General features: G+C 36.7%; 3 protein-coding genes across 10 annotated transcripts in view; 1 reads left to right on the top strand and 2 right to left on the bottom strand.

The window, feature by feature from the left end:
* Positions 1-2,273: 2,273 nt before the first annotated feature.
* Positions 2,274-14,168, bottom strand: LOC120414472 (segment polarity protein dishevelled). Of its 6 annotated transcripts, none has more exons than XM_039575668.1 (3): positions 13,790-14,168; positions 6,187-7,991; positions 2,274-2,555 (listed from the first exon to the last, which is right to left on the bottom strand). In XM_039575668.1, the coding sequence occupies exons 2-3, from the start codon at positions 7,868-7,870 to the stop codon at positions 2,317-2,319; spliced, it is 1,923 nt and encodes a 640-aa protein (XP_039431602.1). In that variant the 5' UTR covers positions 7,871-7,991; positions 13,790-14,168; the 3' UTR covers positions 2,274-2,316. The 6 variants fall into 6 exon arrangements, with proteins under 6 accessions (XP_039431602.1, XP_039431608.1, XP_039431622.1 ...); XM_039575674.1 differs by having other exon boundaries at positions 6,208-7,991; XM_039575688.2 differs by having other exon boundaries at positions 2,429-2,559; positions 13,790-14,167.
* A 2,221-nt stretch (positions 14,169-16,389) lies between these two features.
* On the bottom strand, positions 16,390-18,387 carry LOC120415075 (pancreatic triacylglycerol lipase-like). Of its 2 annotated transcripts, none has more exons than XM_052710427.1 (3): positions 18,119-18,387; positions 17,342-18,056; positions 16,390-17,279 (listed from the first exon to the last, which is right to left on the bottom strand). In XM_052710427.1, exons 2-3 carry the CDS (start codon positions 18,024-18,026, stop codon positions 16,975-16,977), a joined length of 990 nt encoding a protein of 329 aa, XP_052566387.1. In that variant the 5' UTR covers positions 18,027-18,056; positions 18,119-18,387; the 3' UTR covers positions 16,390-16,974. The 2 variants fall into 2 exon arrangements, with proteins under 2 accessions (XP_052566387.1, XP_039432414.1); XM_039576480.2 differs by having other exon boundaries at positions 16,392-17,279; positions 17,342-18,064; positions 18,119-18,385.
* Positions 18,388-24,706: 6,319 nt separating this feature from the next.
* LOC120414530 (uncharacterized) overlaps positions 24,707-25,878 on the top strand; it is a 60,801-nt gene continuing 59,629 nt past the window's right edge. The window contains exon 1 of one of the 2 annotated variants that reach the window (XM_039575742.2): positions 24,707-24,850. The gene's annotated coding sequence lies outside the window, so the exon portion shown is untranslated. Of the gene's footprint in view, positions 24,863-25,878 lie in introns of both variants that reach the window. The other variant, XM_052710065.1, reaches the window with a different exon arrangement.

The raw sequence follows: 25,878 nt of genomic DNA, 5'->3' as shown, positions 1-25,878 counted from the left end.
TGAAGAGCCACAGCTGACCACTTATTATGTAAACCAAATGTAATTATTATAAGAAAGATTCAATAAAGTATATTTAATTCAAAAAAGGTGATGTGCATGCTTTTGCATGCGATTTTACCATCGGATTTTTTGCTGTGTATGTGATAACAAAATTTCCAAAATGAAAATCTCCCTAAACATAACTTGAATGCAAGTTGAAAATTAAAAAAAAAGATGCTGTTTCTCTGCTATTTTATTCAAAATCATATATCTTGCTTACTTTTTCAAAAGGTTCTACACAGCAAATAAATTAGTAATCCAGCTGCGTGTAAAAGGCTTGGGTGTAAAATAAATTATGCATTATTTTATGAAATTATGTGTAATATTACTCCCTGAAATATGTAGCCCATCAGTATGGGAAACCTACTTGACCGAAATGTCAAGCTCACATATACGTTTATCCTTTCCATTTGCATCGGTGTGATGGCCGAGCGGGCTAAGGCGCCAGTCCTTACTGTAGGTGCTGGGATTGAGTCCCGTCGGTTGCAACTTTTTTTTGTGCTTACAAAAATTGTACATGCAGCGTGTAATATTAAGTGTTTATTTTGACGAAGGTGCATGCTTTTGCTTGAGATTTTACCATCGGATTTTTGGCTGTGTAGGAAGTCCATGGCGCATTGGTTGTTTTGAAAAAGTAATCTAGATTTATCACTCTAGAAAGGGAAAGACAACTGTCCTTAAGAATATTATATTTACGAAAATATTCAAGCATCTGCTGCACAGTAAAATAAGTTGAATTTTGAGAAGTTTGAAATTTGGTTTAAATTTATATTACTTCTTTTTTGCTTAATTATACCCACATCATGAGTAAAAAAGTGAAATTCTAGAATTTTTTTTTTGAATAGGTCCTATAAACATATGAAAGACAATAGCTTATAGGACCTTTTAAAAAAAACTCTAGAATTCAAAACAAAACTAATGAAAATTTTACCAGTTTCTAATGTAAAATTACATTCTTTTTACACAAGTTCTGTCACCACTCACAGAAGTAACACACACAGTAAAAAAATCATGGTAATATTACATCTGGGAAGAGGTACATCTTTTATGTCTGAAAATGTGTAATTTTACCTCTGAAAATGTGTAATTTTAATACTTTTTTGTTGTAAAAAAATCATGGTTATATTACATCTGGAAAGAGGTACATCTGTTATGTCTGAAAATGTGTAATTTACCCTCTGCACATGGATTCAGAGGGGAAAATGCCATTAAGAGACCAAACCTTGTCGGACTATATAGTGATAAATAGGACTTTCAAAAGAGAATTGAGAATTGAATACTGAAAGAACGCTTTCCTTAAAATCTTTTCTTAAAATTGCCTTTTTATCACTAAATGCTTAAATTTTCTAGCATTTATCTGTGTTCGTATCAACAACAATCTTTAAATTCTCGACCCATCCTTCAAAATTAGGCCATCTTGCCTTTGACAAACGAAACACCCTCATCCCTCTTAATATTTGGAATGAATTGCTTTCAAACAGAGCGAAAACTTTCCCTTGGCAGAGATGCACTCTTTTGTTTCGAAATTTCCGTCTTTTTGGGACCTGTTTTGTCTGCCATCATTAAATTGCTGTTGTTGGCAGAAAAAAAAACTTTCTTCATTTTGTGATGTTTGTTTCGTGATTTTTGACGCTCCAGATTTGTGGACATTGTTTTCAGGAGATGGCGCAATCGTGCTAGGTTGTCGTACGTGCTACGGCCTCAATTTCAAAAATATTCAAATCTCGATTTGAAATCAGACTTCATTAAAAAAAAAACATTTTGTCGCATTACCCAGAATAACGTTGCCACATTGCATACATTTATCGTAGTCAGGTGCAGATTGTCACACTTGAAATCCCTTCTATTGTTTACATTTATTGTTTATACTCGTGGCTCTTGAAATATTGTAGCGACATAACCTCACTTTTCGGCACCCTCAGCAAACGTCAAACCAGTACAAACTTCAAAAAATGCAGCAGCAATTTTTTTTTCTGGTTTGACGTTTGCTGAGTGCGGCGAAAAGTGAGGTTATGTTAAAGTATGTTTTTAACGAAACGTCAAAAAGTCACGTGTGACAACATAGCACAACCACGACGAAATGCTTCCTTTTGGCAATTTCTGGTACAGATTCCCCCGTTTTTGATGTAACGAATGGAGTTAGTTTTGGGACATTTTTTTACAACAATCATAAAAAAAATCTGCATGGCATGGAAGATCGATAAAGAAGACGTTTGGCATGCTCTCCCCTCCCCCCCTCACTCTACCTTACCATCCTAACACTCCCAAATTCCCTCCTTACAACTTGCCGAATCCGCCACCACCCCCGGTATTGTGGTAGATGACTTGTTGCTGCTGGTCCTTCCGGGTGAGCGTCCGCGTCGGCTGGAAGTACAGACTCTCCTCGTAGCCCTCGTCGTCGTTGGCACTGCCACTGGTCAGCTGGAACTGCTGTTGGTGCTGTTGCTGGAACTGCTGCTTGCCACCGATGCTACCGCCGCCGCCGCCTCCACCACGGATGCCACCACTTTTAAACTCTGCCTTGACGTGAATTGTGGGCCGTCACAGAAAAATTACACCGTAAGCGCAATGTAATTTTACACGAGTTTTTGTGTGCGGTGTGGTGTGGGATTGCGTGTTTTTTCGAGTATTTTTTGTTATTAACAAACAAAAAAAAACGGTGTCGATGATGGCGATGTTCACGAGGATGATCGATGATCGGTGATGATGATGACGAGCGGGGTATTAAGTTTGTTTTGTTTTGTTTGATTCAAGAATTAATTAAAAGAGAATTAAAATTAAAGCAACTCATAACAAGGTCAAAACTGAAAGTAAACAAAGAATATAAAAAATCCAGTGTAAATGAGGGATGGTGTGTATGTGTTGGTCAGGTGGTTAGTCATGGTATGCGTGCGAGGGAATTTTATTTATTTTTATTTGATGCAAAACAAAAAACACATAAAATGTAGGTGGATGAACTTCGTGCATGATTTTGAGTTAAAACATCAGAATTTATGAACTGCCGAGTAATGGGAGCAAGGAAAGAGGAAATTTTCATGCAACGTGGATGAGACGGTAGGCGGATATTAGTTATGATGTCACAATTTCAGTTCTGGCGCATTGGAAAAATAATCCGAGTTCAGATTTTGGCCTTGCTCACTCAGAAAAGGCTATAAAATCACTCCAAAAATATGGTAAATAAAGGTTATGGTTTTTTTTTATTCAATTCCGTCGAGATTCATCACAACACCTTTTGAATTGATTTTTTTTACATTGAAACTCAGGGTGGCCACTCAAGTTGAGAAATCGGGAATCTTAGGTTCATTTTACTTTTTAATCAATTTCAGAATAAGAAGGCGATTTTAGACAACTATTTCCAAATACTTTTTGGATGGTTATGATGGCATGTGTTGAAAAAGTTTTTTTTTAAATAATTTTAAGGATCATTTTTTCTAAATTATATTTCACAAGATTTATTTATGAAAATTTATTACAGTAAACTTTTAACAACTTTAAAGCTATTGAAATCCCAATTTTGAAACAAATCTCAATTCCAATAATTCGATGCCCGTGTGCTCACTTGTACTATCTAAAAAAGTATCCCAGCAAGCTAAAAAAAATTAAAAAATTCCAACTTGAGTTTCGCAAAAAATACTTTTTTGGAACAAAACAATATCTCACCTTATCAAGAAAAAAAAAAGAAATATAAATTAAAATGACACAATAAACTCCAGAAATTTTCAAAAAGGCCATTACAAATCTGTTTAATATTAAATTACAGACAAGTTGACAAACCCACAATGATTTCTAGATAATCAACATAATTAAAAAGAAAACTTGATAACAAGATATTTTTACGTGAATTCATAGATCTTTCTTTAAAAAAAATTTAATGCTTTTGTTACAAAAAATAAATTAAAATTTTATTAAAAATTCAAAATTCAATTTTAGTATTTTTTCTTAGTTTTTAGTCATTTCTTTAATGCGTATGTTTATGACCTTTTTTGCCATTTCCTTCATTTGTATTTGTATGGAAATTTCCCCTATTTCTCGAGCTTGGGTGTTTAGGTTTTAAAAGTATTTTTTTATAATAAATGTGTTGTTAAATTTCTGTAGTACTTTTTTACTGTTGTCAATAGTTTTTTTTTTAAATTTATTTCGAAATTTTGTTCGATGGTTGATTTTGACAAAATCAACATTAAAAAAACTCATGCCAGAATGGGAAAAGTAAAAATACTTCCAATCTTGGTTCTATTTTTTTATTTTTGCTATATGAGAAAACTTTAAATTGAGAAAAAGATTTGAACACTATTGCAAGAAAGTATTTCAAAATCTTGTTTTTTCATATTCCTAAACCCATCTGTTATTAATACAGTCCAAACTCGATTATCTGAAGGCATCGGAAAAAAATCCCTTCGGATAATCGAATCACAAAAATAGTCTTTTGAGTTTTTGATTGTTGATCTTAAATATGATCCCAAACCTACATGATTTTGATTTTTTTTATTCGTGATCCAAATTTTGCAACAAGATTTCTTAAGATTGGTGCAGAGAATCATAAGACAGACTCGATTTTGTTCTTCAACCCGGCATACGATTTTAGGCAAATAACCTCGTTAGTTGCGCCACCTACATTTGAAACACAATCGTGCTGCAAAACCTTAAAATAAAGTTTTTGATTCGAAATATTTTTAAGATACGAAAAGCTTACATAACTCAAACATTTTAAAGTTGGTATGATACATTTGTGCTCCCTGAACACGCTCTAATCGACATAATTGTATTGAATTTACAGAAATCGAGTTATGTTTTCATTTGAGGTTATGAAAAAGTCACAGAAAATCGAGAATTCGAAAATGGGATTTGAGTGACCACCCTGGAAACGTTTGTTTCCCTGCATGAATGTTATTTGCCTACAAGATATCGACGTCGTCGTGCTATCTAGTCGCACCCGCCATTTCGACGTTCCGAGAAAAACGCGTTTTAATATTTGACCTTGAATAAACAAAAACTAGAGCACGCAATGTGAACAATAACAAACTTGTTTTGTTTGGCTGACCATTCTGTGCATTATCCCGAAGTTTGGTTGAAGTTGGTTGCTGGAGTCCCGAGTTATAATTACAAATGTTTACGGTAGTCTCACTTGTACGTGCGTCAAACGCGTTCAGACCTAAAATCCCTTTGGCCAGTTGTCGCACTTACATCAATTTTCAGGAAGCGACAAGATAGCACGACTACTTTTATATCTAGAGTTTTTTTTATTAGGTCCTATAAACATATGAAAGACAATAGTTTATTGGTCCTTTTCAAAAAAAAGAATAACTCTGGATATGTAAAGTGACAAAAATGCACGGAGTTTTTTCGGTTTTCATTGAATATCTCAGGGTTGAAATCGAATTTTGGGGATCTGTGAAGGTCAAAAGGTGAGGCATTGTGAGCTGCACAAAATGGCGTTTTTAACTCAATTTGGCCCAAAATGCACGTACGACAAGTTAGCACGACGGCGACGATATGTAAGTGTCAAACTCCAAAACAGTATCGAAAAGTATTACTTTTCAACACGAGTGTAGAAAAGTAGCTACTGTACAACTGTTGTACTTTTTAGTTCTTTAAGTGTTGGGGATGAAAAAAGGCTATTTCGTCATTCTAGTATGACAGTAATAGCAGAAAATACTTTTAGATCTACATTAACTTTTATCCATAATCAGTCGCGCTAATATTACAGTGGTTGGATCTTATTTTTTAAACTTAAGGTAAAGTACTTAAGTTGACGACAAACAGACGGAGTAAGGCATTTTACAAACTGTATCAAAGTTTTTTTTTCTTGAACTGAAGTCAACCGATTCCTGGACAATGCCCATGGCATGTGGCAATTTGATTCTGCTTTTAAGATTTTTTGAGGTAATAGAAATGTCAGTGGTTGGTAAAGACGTTTATCACATCGGAAAAGACAACGATTTTTCTGGCTTGACGAAGAAGTACTATCCTGGTAAATTGCCTTGGCATGGGATTGGTTGTCCTTTTTCATGGAATCATAATAGCAATTACCGTGGAAGGATCCGCCGCCGTCTCATCACAAAAATAAACATAAAAAGGGATCGGGGGGACGTGTGTCTGTTTGTGTTACTACCATCTACCGTAAAGCGAATGAAGGTCAAAACGATGTACCTGACATATCTTGCTCATTACCGCGGTTCGAGGATCCGGACGATTTGTTGGACGCGTTCGCGAGCGTCATCTGGTTGGTTTGCTGGATGACGGCCGCGATGTCGCTCTGCGAGGCGGACGTGTCCTTGCTGGTCAGGATGTCGGAACTGCTGGAGCCGGACGAGGGATGCCGCTCGCCGGTGCACCCGTACTGGATGGGCTGGTAGCCGTGCGACGGGTTGTAGTTGCCGGAGTAGGTCATGTAGATCGGTGGATTTGGCAGCGGGGCGATATCGCTGAGCATGCTCTCCGTATCGTCGAGCGACATGGCGGAGATGTCCTGCCGGATGCCGTTGCCGATCACGTAGTAGCACTGCTCGGAGAAGGTCAGCTTGTTGACGGTGTGCTTGATGTAGCCCCGCCTCAGCATCAGGGAGACGTACTTGCGGGCGTCCCGCCGGTCGCCGATGCCGTCCACGTTCTCGAGGATCCAGTTGACGACGTCGGCGCCGATGAACGCGTTAGGAATAGTGATTTTCAGCCACATCCGGTCGCGGATCTCCAGGCCACTGTCGGGTTTGGTCATTGCACGTACGATGTCCTTCATGTCCAAGTCGACGTGTAGCCGCTCCAGCACGGACTCGGGCAGTTCTGTGTTGATGGTGTCCTGGGAGCGGAGGGCGGCGGTGTGCGCTACCCACGCCCCCGGGTCTATTGGCCGGACCGGTTCCGTGCGGGGTATCGTAAAGTACCCCTTGGGATTCGGGTCCCAGCATTTGGCAACTACTAGTTTGATCGGGCCGGGCTTCTGGACCACCTCGCGCAGAACCCGAACCGCTTCGTCGTTGGTCATGTTCTCAAAGTTGACGTCGTTCACCTGCAGGATCATGTCACCGGGCTCGATCCGCCCGTCCAGGGCCACCGCTCCACCCTTCATGATACTGCCCACGTAGATACCTCCGTCGCCGCCCCGATTCGACTGACCCACGATCGAGATACCGAGGAAATTGACCGTGTCCATGTTGATCTGCACCGTAATGATGTTCAGCGACATCGTTGAGTCGGTAATGGAACTATACGAGGACGTCCGGGACATGGTCGGTGCCCGCTTTTTACGCCGTTGCGGCTTTTTCCGCACCTGCAATCGCTGCACGCTACTGCACTCTGTCATGTCCCGATCCAGCGTGATTTCACTCTCCGTCTCGAACAAGCTGGTCGAGTCCAGATCGCTGGATACCACCGAAGCGGACTGGTACGTCAGCGGGTTCATCGGGATGTTCATCATGTTGTTCATCGGCTTGTTCATCGTGCGCAGCTGAGCCAACGTCGGCCGCCCATCGATGATCTCCGACGGTTGCATCTCGGAACAGTCCGACTGGTTCGAACCGTCGGCCGTCACCAGCCACGACACGACCTTCCCGTTGAAGCATGGCAATATTGTGGAATCGTCTGCAATCTCCTCCTTCACCACGCCAAAGTCGGCGTCCATCGACTTGAAGAAGTACTTGTAGTTGATGTTCTGTTTGTTCAGCACCAGCTTAAAGTCCTTCAGCGTGACCTGGGCCGACGGCAGCGGGATCTTCACCAAGTACGGCGTCGTCTCATCGTCAATGTGATAAATGACCTTCGTTTCCCCACTGCACCCGCCGCTCACACTCGCTCCTCCCCCACTCCCGGACGACGTCTTATCGTCCATGGTATACATTTTAACACTTCTTTTTTCACGGTTTCCAGAACGTTCACAAAGTGTCACTTGTTTCTTGAACACACAACCGTGTTAAGCTCGCTTCAAATCACTTCAACTTCACTGCTTCCGTCGATGAGACCTGCGAAAACAAATTGAGAAAAAAAAAGAAATTGTTATTAAAACCTGGGTAAAACAGCTGATAACAGCGAGGAGGTCACACATCTAACGGCCTCGGCCCCGGATAATGGAGTCATTGGAGCGCGCGCTGTGTTGTCGGACGCTGCTTTGCATGCAAGTTGGTTGTGAAGCTCTGTGATAAGACGTGCACAGCTCTCCTACTTTACATCTTGAATCTATTACAAAACATACACACAACTCGCTTGAAACAGGAAAGAAAGACCGAGGAGTACGGAGAGAACTGTGAGGTGCAATAAAAGAGCTGAACCTGGTGAATGAGATCGTCGTCGTCGTCGTTGCTTGTTCTTCTTTTCCAGTTGTGTTGGTGTTATTGGCAGGCAGAAAAGTATGGCAAAATTGTTCGTCTATGCTTCCTTGCTTCTCCACCTACCTGGAGACCAAACACACATCTTCTAAACATCGTGTACGGAGAATTTATGACTGCGCTGACAAAGTGGGACATTTATGCAAACCAAACGTGAAGGTTAATTGAATTTTAGAGCGACTGGTTCTGATCGCGGGATGGTTTACGTTTCCGTAGCGAAACTGGTTCGAGTGCTGAACCGGGTACGGTGATTCCGGATGGATGATGTACGGCATTATGCAGGGATTAGTGCGGGTCTTGAATAACCGGCTCATGGGTTGATCCAGATTTCAAATGCAGGTTTAGTAATGTTTATTTATGGCTGATTCTCGAATGTAGGTTCGAAGATATATCCATTGAAAATGTGGATATTGTTGATTGCTTGCAGTTTATATCAAGACTCAATTTAGTTTTGTAGATATATTTATTCTTAGTAGGATTATAAAATTTTCACGATTTTGCGAACAGCTTGAAATTCGTGAAATTTAAAAATTTCCGCTTTTAGGCAGTTTTTCAAAAATGCTTGAAAATACAACATTCACAAAATATTTCATCACAAATTTTATCCACCAAGTCCGATTTTCAATGTTAAAACATGAAACATTTGTGAAATTTCCGATCTTCTTTCACGAAAAAAATATTTTGAAAAAAAAAAATAAATCAAGACTAGCATTTTAAATGGGCGTACTATTCAATGTTTGGCCCTTTTTAAATGTTAGTCTTGATTTAAAAAATTTCAAAATATTTTTATCGAAAAGATAGGAAAATTCCACAAATGTTTCATTTAACATTGAAAATCGGACCATTAGTTACTGAGATATCGACATTAGAAAATGGTGGATTGTTTGGGTGAACTTAGAAAACTTAAATTTTCCGGTTTCTTTTTCTTTGAGCCGCTGTATCTCAGCAACCAGAGGTCCAATCGTCAATGTCTCTTAGACAATTTTATAGAAAATTTTCTGAACTTTTCAAAAAAAAATATTTTTAGAAATGGTCTAAAAAATCGAAAAACTGCAAATAATTCGTGAAACTTTCGGTGGCTTTATCTTGAAAACGGAGCCCTTCATCAAAAAATCTGTTAAGTACTTTTCGATTGCAAATTCAATTTTACATAAAAAAATTACGTCAAATTTGTTTTTGCATAAAATTTCGATTTTTTTTCCAAAAATCACTTTTTTTCAAAAATTCATAACTTGGCAGCAGATTTTTTGACCATGATTCTCTATGGCTCAAAAGTTCTGGGTTTTTATCCCCTAAAACATATCAAAAAATCTCTAAAATCAAAAAAATACGTATTTTGGGAAATTAAGTTTCTGTAAAAAAAAAGTTTTTTAAAAAATCTGCAATTTTTTTCCGTGTACCTATTTTTTTCTCAATAGTTTTCAACAATACCTACAACTTTGCCGAAGACACCAAATTGATCAGAAAATTCACTCAAAAGTTACAGCTGTTTGAAAATTTACGTACTATTTTTGTATGGACAACAGCCAAAATTGTATGGAGACTTGTATGGGTGCACCAGTGACACAAAATAGCTTATTTGGTCATAGGGAAGGCCCCCACAAAATTTGAGCCAAATCAAAAATACAAAAAATTAAAATGGTAGAAATTTGCCCATTTCGTTAAGAGTTGCTCAAATGAGAATCACTCAAATCAGACAATATATTTTTGAAATGAAGTTATCACCAAATGTTAGGGGTATGATGATTTGAGTTATTTTTATTATAAAAATAGCTTTAATTTTTAATAATTTTGCTTTTTGTTTGTTAAGTTTCATTTACAACATTGCTCAGCTTTTTTTAATATAAATTATTTAATTTTTAAGCCTCAAAATTTCTGTAAATTTATGCTGAAAGTTAATCGTGATTTTTTAAATATTTTTTGTTTTCAAGCTAAGTTGCTTTTTAAATATAATTTTAAAGTTTTTTTAACAGATTATACTTTTGCATCAGATTTTTTAATCAAGTTGTATTTTCAATGAAAAATGTTCTTCAAAATGTTAAATAAAGATCAAGCATTTTTATTCATTTTTGAATTCAATACACTTCGAAAGAAAAAAGAAGCAATTCAGAAAAAATAACTAGAGTAACAGCATCTCGTTCCATCGGGCCTTTAAGGTTGCCATATCAACTTGGAAACAGTATCAACCCTGAAAGGACTTGAGCTAGCCTAAAACTGCTTGATACTGAAGGACATCCAGAGTTTCACAATCAAATTATCTAAGAATTTTGAAATTTTAAAATTTCCGTGAAATTTGGTGTTTTGAAATTATGGTCCCCGTGAAAATTGCAATTTTTGAGCCGGAAACATTACTAAGCCTAATTATTACCTAATTTATTTACTTTTATTTACAGAAAAATGTTTACATAAATATTTATTGAGTAAAAGCCGTTCGAATTATTTTCAGGGTTTAGTCCCTCATTTTCTTTGAAACATTTTCAGAATAATTATAAAAACCTAGTATTAGAACTGATAATGATTAAAAATATATTTAAACTGAAATGGTTTTCAATGTTGATTTTATTGGGACTAAAGGCCAGACTCGATTATCCGAAGTCATTGGAAAAAAATAATTTTGAATAATCGAATCTTCGGGAAATCTGAAAACGAAAAAAATCGAATTTGATGTTAAAAATAAGAAAATAAATAAATACAAAACGAAACTGTTTATCATTTGATTATCCAAAGTCTTATACAAACCATCAGATAATCGTGGTTTTGACTAATTAAGTCTATACTGCAGTTTTTCCTTTTAAAACATTTTTGGAATTTTGGTTGCTTCAGGAAAAAAACTTTTTTTTTCGCAAAACAGAAGTTCTTTTTAAAAATACCCAAAAAATGGAGCTTAGCATTTTAGAAGCTTAGGATTTTTAAATGTTTTTGTTTTTTTTTGCAAATTTGCAAATTTATTTTTTTATTCCAAAAAATCAGAGAGGAAAATATTGATAAAAAACTAAATTTTAATTGAACAAACTTGTACAAATAATTGTAAACTACTTTGAATGACGTTTGGCAGTGTTTTGCTGCTCTTGATAAAATAGTCTTTAGATGTAGTTTTTTTTTGTTAAAAAGAATTACATTTAGGCCGTTGCAAATATTTTTCGCCCCCCCCCCCCCCGCCTTCAAAATTGGTCCGAAAAATAAGGGGGCAAAAAAAAAATTAAAAAAAAATATCAAAATTTCAATGGAAATAGAAGTCTTATCAACTGAGAACAATCTAAATCGCCCTTTTCTGCATTAATAATCATATTTAACATGTTTTTACTTGTTTTAAAATATTTTGAAATTTAAGAAATTACAATGTACAGCACCGCAAAAACTTTTTTTTTCTCGCAAAAATAAAAATTTCGTCAGTACTTAGAAATTTTGGAAATCAATGATTGCAAAACAAATGTACAGGTGTATGATGGTTGGTCCTAACATTATAAAACAACCCTAATTAAATTCAAAATGCAAAGACTAATGTTTCTTCACTGAATCTTATATGTTTTCAAACGTTTATCTCAATACACGAATCAAAAGATCAAGCAAAAAGTCTTTGATTTCACGTGACCTTTTGATGGATGGCAAACTGTAATTTGGAACGAAAATGTGAAAGAAAAACATTTAATAAGACATTGAAATCAAGTAATTCTAAACCTATTCAAAAGATGTAAACAAACCGGTGTTCTCATCAGAATTACAATTACAATATAATATAATGGTCTCAAAATTCAGTATTTTTAAACATAAAGGTCAAAAGAAAGATACCGTATGAGTACTGTTGACGCTAAAGTGTTCCAAGTTTTACTTTTTTCATTGCCTTCACTCGCGAGCACAAATCGAACGCGACGCAAAACTGCTCTGACGAATTTCTACCGTTTGCTGTTTGTGGTGATAATCATACCAATCGCTACCAAAAACTCTCTCTTCGGCTCTCCCTCTCACTCCAATCGGGTAGTATAGTGAATGGCTCAGAGAGACCGGTTGCACTATGTCGCTCAAAGCTGACTAAAAATAGTCTGTGATCGGCTTTGTTTTGATCATTGATTAAACCTGCTTAAAATCAGTGTTATCAAAAATATTTTGCAGTTTTGTTGTTCACACAACATCAAAGACACATTTTACAGCAATTTCAATCCATGGCAAATTCAATTTGACGCCAAACTGTGGTATTGCATGCCAAGTGAGCGCCTCGCTGGTATTTTGTTAGATTTTCCCCCCTCTGAGCATATTTGTTAGTGACTGGCGTCGACAGACGGAGTAGGCCAAGAAATTCACGATGTATTTTATCGCTGTGAGAAGCGATTGACTATATCGCTCACTGTTAGCGAGCCGTGGTCGATCACACATCTGGAGCAACACGAGAAAAGGGCGGATAAGCATTTTGACAGCTAGAACATTTTTTCAAATTCCGAGCCAACAGGTAACTTTTTCACAAAACTCGATGTGTTAAACAATAGTTGACTTTCCCAGCCACTTTCTAACACTGCAAGTTTTGTAGTAATAGTAATAGTAATTTTATTTGGCAACGATATCCTGTTAGTTAGACTTTTTATCAGGGTTTTGTTAAATAGTTACCTATTGTCTCGGAATTTGCAAAATAGTTCTAGCTGTCAAAATGCTTATGCGTCCTTTTCAAATGTTGCTCCAGACATGGTTTGCAACCAAAAAAATAAATAATTATTTTTTTCTGTCAAATAATGAAAATTGAACAATTTATTGTACGTAAAACTCTGTCCAACACTATCCCTCTCTCACATTAAAATTTTCCAGAATAACAAAAACACAACTTAATCCCTTTCTTCCACATTGGGGCGTGTGTATTCCTCCGAACAAAAACATCAACCCAGTCGTGAATTTCGTGTGGAGGTCGTCCGAGTAGCAACTACCGACGGGTATGCGGCGGGGGTAGACGAGGAACACAAACACTTTTACACACACACACACTCACGTAGTCCGCCCCGGACACGGAGTTGGAGGCCTCTCCAAATCAATACGCACACTCAACCCCGGGGTGATAATTGTGCGACCGCGGGGGAAGAACTGGTGGAAGGTGAAAAATTAGCGAATTTCTTTTCGTTTTGATTTTTTTTTTCGCCAGGTGAAACGGAACCACTGGAAATTGGGTTTTTGATTGGGGGGGCTGAAAAAACCGGACAGTTTGCGGGATGCTGGAGAGCTTCCTCTGGAGACATCTTCCCGGAGCGTTGAGAGAGCGAGGACAGAAGTCATGACATACGCACACACACATGAATCACAAGGGTGACGACTGCCAGGCGCAGCAGAGTCCAGAGCGATCGAGACACACCACGAGAAGAAGAGACTTTGGGACTACGATCTCTGGAGATCGCCGCAGCAGCAGCAGCAACATCAGCAGATCAGTCACACACTGTCGGCCATGTATTTATACACACCTTTTCTAGAACAACGAAGACGACGACGGCGACGACGTCGTCGACCGACGACGAGACTGCTGCTTTCTGCTGCGTGACGTCAGGCTGGAACATGTGTCTTGTTCGTTCCACCAGCAAACTGCATCTCGCCGTCCTTGTTCTTTTCTTTCTACCGAGCGCTGGAGGAGTAGCAGCGGCGGCGACGACGACGACGGATTACTACGGACGAAAACCGCTCTTTCCGGCCGGAAAGCCGTCCATGGCGGGTGGAAAACTATCGCATCCGGTTCGCGGCACCGTGACGAACCTCCGGAGACCAAATTTGACCGGAACTTTGCACCGTAACGGGGACAAATTTCGGAATTTCGCGGAGCAGACCTCGGTAATGGACACACGAACTTAACTACTGACTGCTGGGACGGCGGTGTATTGGTAGGAGCTGGATTTTCTCTCTTGCCAAAGCATCAAGGAACGCTGAAAACGGGCAGGTAACGAATAGGGGTTTGACGTTGGTTTGACAGGTTTATAGAGCTGAGAGCAGCCCAGTGGTGTTGGAACGAGCTGCTGTCAAGCGTCAGGATGCAAAATCCAATTGGAATCGTTTGAGTTGAACGTTCAGAGTTCTACCTTACAGTATTTTATTACGAGTTACTTCATTAGAAACAAGCTATTTTATTTTAATGGAAACATAATCCGGAACGCTTTATTCATACGTCGTCATTTCAATTAATATTTTATAATTTCAGCACTTTCAGAGTACTGTAAAATTCAAAAATTTATTGGTGGCAAATATTAAGTATAATAACAATGTTAATGCGCAATTTCCACCAATAAATTGAGTATGCTCGTGTGATGTCCGTTTTAGAAATGCTGATTTATTAATAAAATGTAGAAACATCTGATCATGCTTTTTTAAGATATAAATTCATGCTAATTTTTTTCAAAGTTTATGTCCCTTGACTCTTGCCAAAGTTTAAACCATCCAAATTTAAATTATTTTATTACAGTGTTGAAGATTTATTTTGCAAAATAAAAAATACAAACGGAATTGTACGGAACCATCCTGAGCTTGGTAGACTCAAGATTGATACCCCAATAAATAGTTTTCAACCATTTTTGATAAGTTTTTAAAGTTTGTTAACTTTTGTTATAAAAACATGATAAATATGATTATTTTAATACTCTACAAGTGTTATGTTTTATTGATGAAAATGAATTCAAAGCGGAAAATGGGCTGCATCATCGGATGCTTTGGACAATTTTACCCTGAGATAGCTTAAAAAGTGTTTGAGTTAAATGTTTTAAATGACACAGAATTCCAAAAATTTTATCAGATTTATAGACACTATCAGTAGAACTTTTTTTTGTTAATTCGAAAAAGTTAAATTACATTACATTACAACATGGTTTGGTTGGTCACATATTTTGATCTTTTAATTTAAAAAAATATTTTGAATTTTTATTAAATGGAAGTTTAATTTGCTAAACCTAAAATTTAAATAAATTTAATTAAAAAAGATCATTTTAATTAAATTATTCAAATGAAACATTTGAAGTACCATTACTTTTGGTCAATTGGCCGTAATCAATCCAATTAGCACACTTATTTTTTTTAAGAAATACAGTGATTATGAAAACTTCCTCAGTTTTCAAAATAAAAAAAATCCAAAAGCCCAAATGAAAAAAAAACTTTTTTTGAAAAACGTATATGGACATTGCGTGGCCTACCCTAGAACATGTTTTAAAAATACACTTAAAAAATGAGTTCGCGTAAACGTGAACAGAGTTCATGCCAACGGGAACCAGGAAGAAAACTGTTCACTTTCTAGTGCAATGCACTATAAAAGTTGAACAGTTTTCTTCCTCGTTCCCGGTGGCATGAACTCTGTTCACGTTTACGCGAACTCATTTTTTTGTTAAAACAAACATAAAACGAATTGTTAACAATTTTTTAAAGAATTAAAGATAATCTGCGCAAATTGCATTGATTCCGCAAAACATCTATTATTGTTAAGGGGTTACATACATGTAAAAAATCACAAATTTTCATTTTAAAGAAAAGTTATTAAATCAATTTAAAAGATGATTTTCAATCACTCCTGAAAGTTTCATGAAGATATTTTATGATTACAGGCCTTCGTCATGCACACGGGACCGGATTAACGAGTCTTCTCCAAAATTTTGATTCGATTTGGTCAATGCAGTGTTGAGATATCGTGGCACCCGTTTTTTGAAAATGCTAACCTCATATAGCTGTATCTCGGCAATGATACAACCAAATGTCTTCAAATTTATTTTGTTAATAGTTGAAAATGTATATTTTAATGTCCTGAAAACAGATTTGAAAAAAGTTTAAGTTTGTGCTCAAACCAACCTCTGACATTTTTGTCGATTTACATGTATGTAACCCCTTAACTGAAGTGAATAAAAGCCCGATTTACACATGTTAAGATTCTTAATTACTTAAACTGAATCATCAAAAATCTTATAATATGAATAAAAAACATGGCATAAAAAGCTGTCATAATTCATCTTATTCATCCTCAAATACTGTCACTTACAAAGTAAAACAATTCATCATAGACAAATTCTCTTTCACAAAGTTTTCAAAGAAACACTCATTAGAATTTATTTTAAAATCTTATTATCCTTTTTAAAATGTAGAAAACATTTTAAAATTAATGCAATAACTAAAATTACTTCTAATACAGTGGATTGAATTACATGCAAATGAAAAAAATTGCTATACTTGATAAACTATTAAAACAAAATATATAATTAGAGATTTTTCAAAATAATTTAAAAACTATAGTTTTTTTAATTTCCATCAAAACGTCTTGTTCAATAAAAACAAAATGTTGTTCACTTTATTTCTAATTTATTTATGCTTAATTCTACGTGTTATCGGAGAACAAGTCGTCATTTTATTTGTAACTTACGTTCATTTTGTATACTAGAATTTTATCATTTTCAAATTATTCTGCATTTGACAGAACAATAACATCTAAGGAATACATATTTCGGTAAATAATAAACTAAATCGCAAAATCCTTATTCTTATACCTTGTTTTTTCATATTTGGCAAGCTATCTATAAATAGGATGGTTTTATTATTTAATAAATTTACTGGAGGAATACATTGGAATTGAGGTTCTCAATGCTGATCTAAGTCAAGTAGATGAAATTACAATTATGTTTTTTTTTTTTCATAAATACCTCTTTCCACCCTTCCACATCTTCTTCTTTTCCTTACCCATTCCCTTCCATTTCTTCCTCCTCACATCCTCCAGCTTTCCCTCCGCGAACGGTGACTCACTCCGCGTTCGAACCGTCAGGATCCCTCGCGACTGCTGTACGATCGGTTCCCCACCCATCCGAAGTTTGGCCCGCGGACTTCGACATCCAGCCGGACTAACCTGGCTAAGCGACTGGCACAGAGTTGACCAGAAGCCCACCTTCGAGATCACCGACTCGGCGTAGAACGCCCAGGCTCGACCATGCGAGCAGGAAGCTGTTGATTGGAAAAGGTTGGGTTAGTGTTTTGTGTTAGTTATTGCTTGCTGTGCGCGTTACCTCCGAAGATCCACCAGTTACACCCGGGTTGACTGACTCCACCGTTGGGATAGAAGTCGGTATGGCCGATGGGATCGAAGATCCCCAGCCGTCCACCGTTGGTGTGGATCACCTCAACGTACTCGGCATCGGTGTCCGCCAAGCGTTCTGCCGGTCTATCAAGATCGAACAAGGGTTTTGCCGGGTCTAACCCAACGATCGTGTTGACCTTTCCGCTGGTGATCGCTTTGGCTGCCAGCCCGGACAGATGAGCACCCAGACTGTGTCCCACTAGGTAGAGATCCTTTAGGTTCAGACCTCCTTTTGCGTGCAAGAAGTCGATGAACTTTGCGAGATCTTTGGATGCTGGGATGATTCGCTTCCTGGCGGTCCAGTAGTCGGTCAGCTGCTTACCACTCTGCCAGTTGAGCGTGATCACGTTGTACTCTTGACGGTACAGGAGCATCTGAAGGGTTTCCAGACAGAAATCCGAATGTCGACAGTTGCAGAAGCCATGCACGATGATCCTCGTCGGATTAGAGCTGTTGAACTTGGAAGCCTTCAGCAGCTGGACATTTCCGATGGTCAGGATTTCACTCTCCGTTGGATTCTGTCTGGTGTTCAAGTGGAAGGTCACGTTCAGCGGGTCGATCGAGGCATCGGTGTATTCACTATAATTTGGAACTTCCCGTACATGCCGCTCCATCAACGCATGGTAATGGTTGTCACAGCCAAACTGGTAATCTAAAACAAATTAAAAAATAATTCTAAACCAATCAACCTATCAAATTAACAAACCCTCAGCCTTGACAACACCGAAAACTACAATCAAAGTTACGACCAATTTCAGCATGATTGAAATACTGCTGATTTGGTTTCGCGCGAAAGATCGACTGAGCGTCCAGCTCGCTAGTCGCAGGCGTTTATTATAAACGCACTACGCTTATTCTTCCTTGCCGGTAAGGTTGAGCCGAAGAAGTCAAAAGAAAGGTCCCGGGGGATCCCCGTTTTGGCGGGCGAAAAATGAACCGGTTGCGCGGGGAACTTCACGGCACAAGCGTGGAGCAGTGGAGCTGAATGAATGAATTCATTTAGATTTGAAAAAAGGCGGAGTTTGAATCATACCTTTGAGGCGGGGTGGTGATTTGAGGGAGAGCATGGTGAGAAAACTTTTTATCGTTAGTTTGATTTATGGGGGTTTTTGGAAAAAGAAATGTTTGATATCAGTATATGACAAATAACTTTGAAATGCTAAATTGAAACCAAAACCGCACGCGATATTGTCATTTTTGTTAAAAGTTTCAACAAATTTCACGAAGCATAAAGTTCATTCATCGTGCAAAACCAGAGAAATCATGAAATCTGTATTTACAAAACAAACATTTAGAAAGAATTGAAAAAAATATTTCTTGTTTTGTTCTCTTTAGTCTTGTTTTGTTCACAACAATAGAGTTTATATTGCATGTGAACATTTTTAAATAAATTTTGAGAAATTAACTTGGCAGCCTTTCTTGAGTGAAAGTATTTTGCTTGACAGCTCATTCCAAAGAGAATCATAAATAATTAATTGTTAAATGTTGTCTTATTAATTTAGTTTGCATGAATTAAAATAATAAAAAATGATCAGAAATGGGTTTTTGAGTGTTTTTTGCGATTTAGCGTTTTAGCTAACGATAGAAATTATAATTACATAAAAATTTTCACTAAAATATGTATTTTTCCTGTATTTTGAAAATGGATTTTTTTTCCGAAAAAAATACTCAAAATCATTGTTTTTGCATACGGGTATCAAATAATCGGGATTTTTAATACACTTCGAAAGAAATAACAAACATTTTGACAAATTCTTAAAATTTTCACGAAACTACGTTTTTTTGGAAAAAATACTCAAATTTTCAGAATTTTACCATATGGGTATCAAATGATCGAAAATGTTTCATACATTTCGATAGTAATAATGAGCAATTCCAGCTCAAAACATGAATTTTTTAGGTACTTTTTTCTCGACCCTCTCCGATTTCAATGAAACTTTGTAAACATGTTATCCTACGCTTATATAAGCCATTTTTGTGTATATGGAGCCAGTTACACTCGATCATGACATTTGAGAAGGGCGTAAGTGTTTTCAATATTTTTGTATTTCGTAATTTAAATATTGCTGTATCTCGAAGCCGTTGCATCGTATCAAAAAGTGGTCAAAGACAAACTTATAGGCAATTACACTGAAACAAAAAAACACTCAACTTTTATGAGGTTTTTTGATTTTTAAGTTAAAAAGTCAAATTTGAAGGTGAGCCCACGAATTTTTTCGCTCAAAATTTTTGTGAAAATAGCCTATGATGTAACAAAAAGATTTACGAAAAATTCAGGATGGAGCAACTCACCTAAAAAAATACAAAAATCATTTACTAGAACTGTTTTTTTTTTCAAAAGTGCTCCAAACATCAAAATTTCGATTCTCCAGATAATTTTACATAAAAGTCTCCATATTGACCATTGTCCTTAGTCCAATCCTTATGAAGTTACAGAGGTTTTAAAAATAAATATGCTGAAAAATAGTTTTTTTATAGTTTTTGGCAATTTCTATATGACAGACTTGATTTTTCAGTCTCGAAAATATTTTTACCGGAAAGCTCGTCCAATTCCCCATAAGTTTGTCTTTGACCACATTTCAATTGGATTTATGGGCTTACAGATATAAGCTAATTACATTGCTCATAATTGAAAACATAATATTTTTTGCAATACCGTCGTGAAACTACTTAATTTTCCTGTCACTCTCGAAAGACGAAACAGCCTACTTTTCCCTACCAAAAATAACAGAATCGAATAGTAACACTTTTCAAAACAAATGCTGAAAAGTTCTACTTTTCAGTACTGAAATGGGTGCTGAAAAGTTCAACTTTTCAGCACTTGTTTCGAAAAGTGACACATTTAAATATTTTTTTGATTTAAGTGATTTATTGACAAAATACATGAAATCTTGACTTTTTTTTGATAAGGTCCTATAAACAAATGTAAACATTGAGTGTATCCCTTTCACACCTTATGTCAAAGTCCATCGGAGTAAGCGGGATACACTCAATGTTTACATTTGTTTATAGGACCTTATCAAAAAAAAGTCAAGAAATTTTGACTTAAAATTCCACTCAATGGGTGTTTTTCGGAATTGCAAAAAATGTTGTATGGAACTCGCTGCAAAACTTGATTTTTTCAGCACTCTTCGTATTTATCCAACTCTGTTAACCTCGTTGGATAAATGTACGACTCGTGCTGAAAAAATCCTCTTTTTGCAACTTGTTGCATAATAGTAGTTTAAATTTTAGTTAAAATTTTCATGTATTTTGTCAATAAATCGCTTAAATCAAAAAAATAATGAAAAGTGTTACTTTTCGAAACAAGTGCTGAAAAGTTCAACTATTCAGCACCCATTTCAGTGCTGAAAAGTAGAACTTTTCAGCATTTATTTTGAAAAGTGTTGCTATTCGATTCTGTTATTTTTGGTACAGAAAAGTAGGCTATTTCGTCATTCAAGAATGACAGGAAATGTAGGTAGTTTCACGACGGAATTGCAAAAACTACTATTTTCAGTGTAGTATAGTAACCTGGATAGTAAATTAGGTTAAAAAAATCTGTATCTTTTGAAGGAATTTTTTGATCGATTTGGTGTCTTTGGCAAAGTTGTAAGTATGCATGAGAAAAAAAAGATACATGGTAAAAATGGTGATTTTAAATTTAACTGTTTCTCACACAAACTTGATTTGCAAAAAAAAACATTATTTTTAATGTTTTTTTTTATATGTTACAGCAACGACCTTTAGTTGCTGAGATATTGCCATGCAAAGGTTTAAAAACAGGGAAATTGAAGTTTTCTATAGTTTTCTATAAGTCTCACCCAAACAATCCATCAACCATTGCATTAGACCGTATTGACCCAGGATTACCTTAAGAAAAACGAAAACACATAAAAAACCATTCAGCCCACATTTAATGCTTTTCAGCAGTTTCAACATTTGTTTATCAATTCGTTTCGGTTTTTATGCTTTCCGGCTTCGAATGTATTCCTAACCGCGCGACGCGGCTTTCTTTATAGGTTACTCGACTTTCAGACCTTATGCAGAACGATCACCATGCTGCACCAAGAGTTGTTGTTCCCGGCCGTCACTCCGAGAACTGAGCTTATTTAGTTCAATTCACACCGCAGCCACTCGCGGGAAATGTGGAACAAATCAAACCGCGTAACGGTTTGCTCTGAACTTCTTTGAACGATTGTGACAAATTTACACCGAAGTGCAAAGTGGTTTTTGCGGAAGATTTGCGGTCTAAATATTTTTTTCATCATTTTCGAGAGTAACCAAATTAGTTCAAACTGATCATTAAAAAAATATCGTAGGATGAGTCTCCACACAAACCAAACAGAAACTGTTACAAGTTTCACTCGAAATGGAATGTGCTGTGCGACAGCTCAGATTGGCTTAGAGTAGCCTACCTGCTGTCTGTCCGCGCGGTGTGTCGTTGAAGTTGTTAATAGAGACCCGACCATTTAGAGAAGTTACTTTTAAATCAGCTGAGTGTGGGTTGACGATCTGCGTGCGATGTTGGAGGCGACACAACTGGTTTCGGACTGGAAATGGGCCAACGTTCTACTAATTGCTGGAGCAGCAGCACGTGAAGGTAGGTCAAGGAACCGGAAAGTGAATGTTCTGAGGAATTTCTGACGGGGAGATTGTGTATGGACGGGGGGTAATGAACTGTTGTTTGTTAGATGAACAGGTTTTCACTGATGTTTGATGATACCAGACTAGGACAACAGTCCATAAAATATGGGTTTAAGTTTGTACTTTGAAAGTGAATCTCCTGAACATTTAAGTTTATCCGAAGTTTCACTTTTGAACAAGTTAAAATTCGTTGATTGTTTTGTGCAGTAAAATATATTTATCGTTTAAAAGTCAGTGTTGAGTTATGTCCAAAAACCTATTTTTTTGGTTTTATTGTTATAACTATTTTTTTTTATAGAACTGCAGTTTACAGCACTATTAATAATCTGTTTACTCTTATGATGAAAATTTTGAAATATGTGGTATGCTATTTATTTATTTTATGTCCGACCTTGCAAAGAATCCAAACACAAAGCTTAAAAAAAAAACCTTCATGTTTATAAAAAAGAAAATCACAAATTAAAGAAAAACAATCTAAGGGGCTTGAAATGTATATCAAATAATCCCCCTTCTTCTCACTACAAAATATCCCAAATTGGATGTTTGGGCTGACAGATATGACCTTAATTACATTCCTCATAACTGAGAATAGTATATTTTTTTCAGTGTGGTAAAAACCTGGATAGTAAATAAGCTTACATAAATATTAAAACGAGTCAAATTGAAAAGCTGTCGAAGGCAACCTTATAGGAAATTGGACGAGCTTTCCGGTAAAAATATTTTCGAGACTGAAAAATCAAGTCTGTCATTTAGAAATTGCAAAAAACCACTAAAATAGTAGTTTATGCAACAAGTGGCAAAAAGAGGATTTTTTCAGCACGAGTCGTACATTTATCCAACGAGGTTCACCGAGTTGGATAAATACGAAGAGTGCTGAAAAAATCAAGTTTTGCAACGAGTTCCATACAACATTTTTTGCAATTCCGAAAAACACCCATTGAGTGAAATTTTAAGTCAAATTATCATGTATGTTATCAATAAATCGTTTGAATCAAAAAAATGTTGAAAAGTGTTACTTTTCAAAACAAGTGCTGAAAAGTTCAACTTTTCAGCACCCATTTCAGTGCTGAAAAGTAGAACTTTTCAGCATTTATTTTGAAAAATGTTGCTATTCGATTCTGTTATTTTTGGTACAGAAAAGTAGGCTATTTCGTCGTTCAAGAATGACAGGAAAAGTAAGTAGTTTCACGACGGAATTGCAAAAAACCTATTTTTTCAACATTTTTATTTTTAAAACCGCTGTATCTTCACAAGGATTGGACATAGGACAATGGTCAATATGGAGACTTTTATGTAAAATTGTCTTGGGAATCGATTCTCTCTGAAAATTTTGACGTTTAGACCACTTTTCAAAAAAACAGTTTTAGTAAATGTTTTTTGTATTTTTTTAGGAGAGACATTCCATCCTGCATTTTTCGTGAGTCTTTTTGTTACATTTTAGGCTATTTCCTCAAAAATTTAGAACGAAAAAAAAATCGTGACATCACCTTCAAATTTAACTTTTAAACTTAAAAATTGAAAAATCTCATGGAAGTGGCGTGTATTTTTCTTTCAGTGTATTTTTTTCAGAAAGCCCGTCCAATTTCCTACAAGTTTGTCTTTGACCACTTTTTGATACGATGCAACGGCTTTGAGTTACAGTAATTTTTAAATTACAAAATACAAAAATATTTAAATTACTTACGCCCTTCTCAAATGTCATTTTCGAGTACAATTGGCTCCATATACACAAAAATGGCTTATATAGGCCTAGGATAACATGCCAAAAAAGTTTCATTGAAATCGGAGAGGGTCGGGTACAAAAGTACTAGAAAAATTCCTGATTTGAGCTGGAATTGCTCTTTTTGTATTTTTGTATTTTTGTATTTTTGTATTTTTGTATTTTTGTATTTTTGTATTTTTGTATTTTTGTATATTTGTATTTTTGTATTTTTGTACTTTTGTATTTTTGTGATTTTATATTTTTGTGTACCTATCGATTTTTTGGAGTTTTTTTTCTAAAGAGGATTTTTTTGATGTTGCAACGGTCTCATTCAAGCAAAACAAAAATGCAAATTCCACACTCCACTGCATTCATCGTCCTACAGCCCCAGTAATCTCCTCAATTAATTCCAAACCATTCTAACCAAGCTCAAAACTACGCCGTTCCCGGTCCCGCGTTCTACAAAACCTAGAACGTCCACTAAGGCTCAACAAAGCTTGTCGTCGTCGTCGATCGCTAATGAAAAATGCATCCAGTCCGCTCCACCCCCAACACCACCACCTCACGATGCGCTCGATCAGGTCAGGGTTACCAGGTCTGAAGAGTAAAAAATCTGGCAAAAAATCTGGGAAAAATCTGGCAAGTCACTTTTCTTATAGTAATAAGTAATTTTTTGTTCAAAAACTGTGTATTTTCACTTTTTATACATTATAGGTTCACAAAATAAACAAAATACGTCATTAAAACAATGTGAGGAAAAAATAGAAAATTATTTTTTTCTAATTGGCGCTCAAAAAATCTGGCAATGCCAGATTTATCTGGCAACCTGGCACCCCTGGATCAGGTCACAAAACAACAAAACTCCGGACGGACGATCGCCTTAATTCCGAAGCACACGAGCCTCTTTTCGCGTTTCCTTTTCCTCCTGTGCTTCACCGAACGCGCGAACCAGTTCGGTCGGTCGCGATCGTGAGTTTGTGCCCGAGTCGTCAGTAGACCTTCAGCGGTCGTCACGATCGGTCGTTTTCGTTTGTGCGCGTGTGCGTTCGTGTCAAGTTGAGCGGGAAGCGCCGCAACCTCACTCCGGCTTGGGGACCCCTGGAAAGAGCTGTACGTGTGAGCGTGTGTATTAGCGTGGCTCACGTATATATGAAAAAGACAAAAGTGTTCAATTTCTAACGCCTCGCCCGGAATTTTGTAGCAATATGGCCCCAGAACATAGCCTGAAATTTTGAGCGTATTAGGTTAAGGTTTAGTACTTCCACCATTGGCCTGAAGTTAGTATGGAACTTCTAAAAATTGACTATGGGAAATTTTCACTTTTAACCTCTTCTTAGAGAAAATTTCCCAAAACCCAATCAAATTTTCCTATTCTCAAGTTTCTTATAGGTTTTGATCCGGGGAACAACTTTGTAGAACATGGCAAAGCGCTAGTAATTGATCCCGAAAAGTTACAGGATATTTTTTGGAGTTTGGAAAACAAATTTAACGTGCTCTGAAAATTTGCCTGTATCTTTCCGGGATTAATTCCTAGCGCTTTATGATGTTCTACAAAGTTGTTCCCCGGATCAAAACCTATAAGAAACCTCTATTTTGAGAAAAAATCATAGGACATAGGAAAACTTTCTCGAACAAGAGTTAAAAAGTTGAAAATAAATAAATTAAATTTATTGAAATTTCTTAATAACTTCAGGTCAAAAGTGGAACAATTAAACATTAACCAAATGCGCTTAAAATTTCAGGCTAGCTTCTGGGGCTATAATTCTACAAAATTCCGGTCGAGGCGTTCAAAATTGAACACTTTTGTCTTTTTCATATATCCGTGAGCCACGCTAGTGTGTATTGTGGGTTTGTTGGGGTCTTCCTGGTGGGTCCGTCTAGGGGGATTTCAGGTTTTGGACCCCGTTGGGCTTCGGAGGAAACTGGTTTTGGGAGACCCGAAGTTTGATGGTTTGGAGAAAGCATTGGCGACTTATTTTGGAACCTTCGGCTAATCTCGATGGCGTGTTCACCAAGGTGTTCACTGAGACCTTAGGACCCCTAACGCTGCTAAACGAGCTTGGCGTGAAAAAAGTGCTGGAATTTGCGCGAAATGATCATGCTCGTTTGCTCGCGTTGAGCGAGCATCAGTGCAGAAC

Source organism: Culex pipiens, chromosome 3 (assembly GCF_016801865.2).
Source record: "Culex pipiens pallens isolate TS chromosome 3, TS_CPP_V2, whole genome shotgun sequence".
Classification (NCBI taxonomy): domain Eukaryota; kingdom Metazoa; phylum Arthropoda; class Insecta; order Diptera; family Culicidae; genus Culex; species Culex pipiens.
The sequence above is the reverse complement of the archived record's forward strand: the minus strand, read 5'-3'. Positions and strand labels throughout refer to the sequence as shown.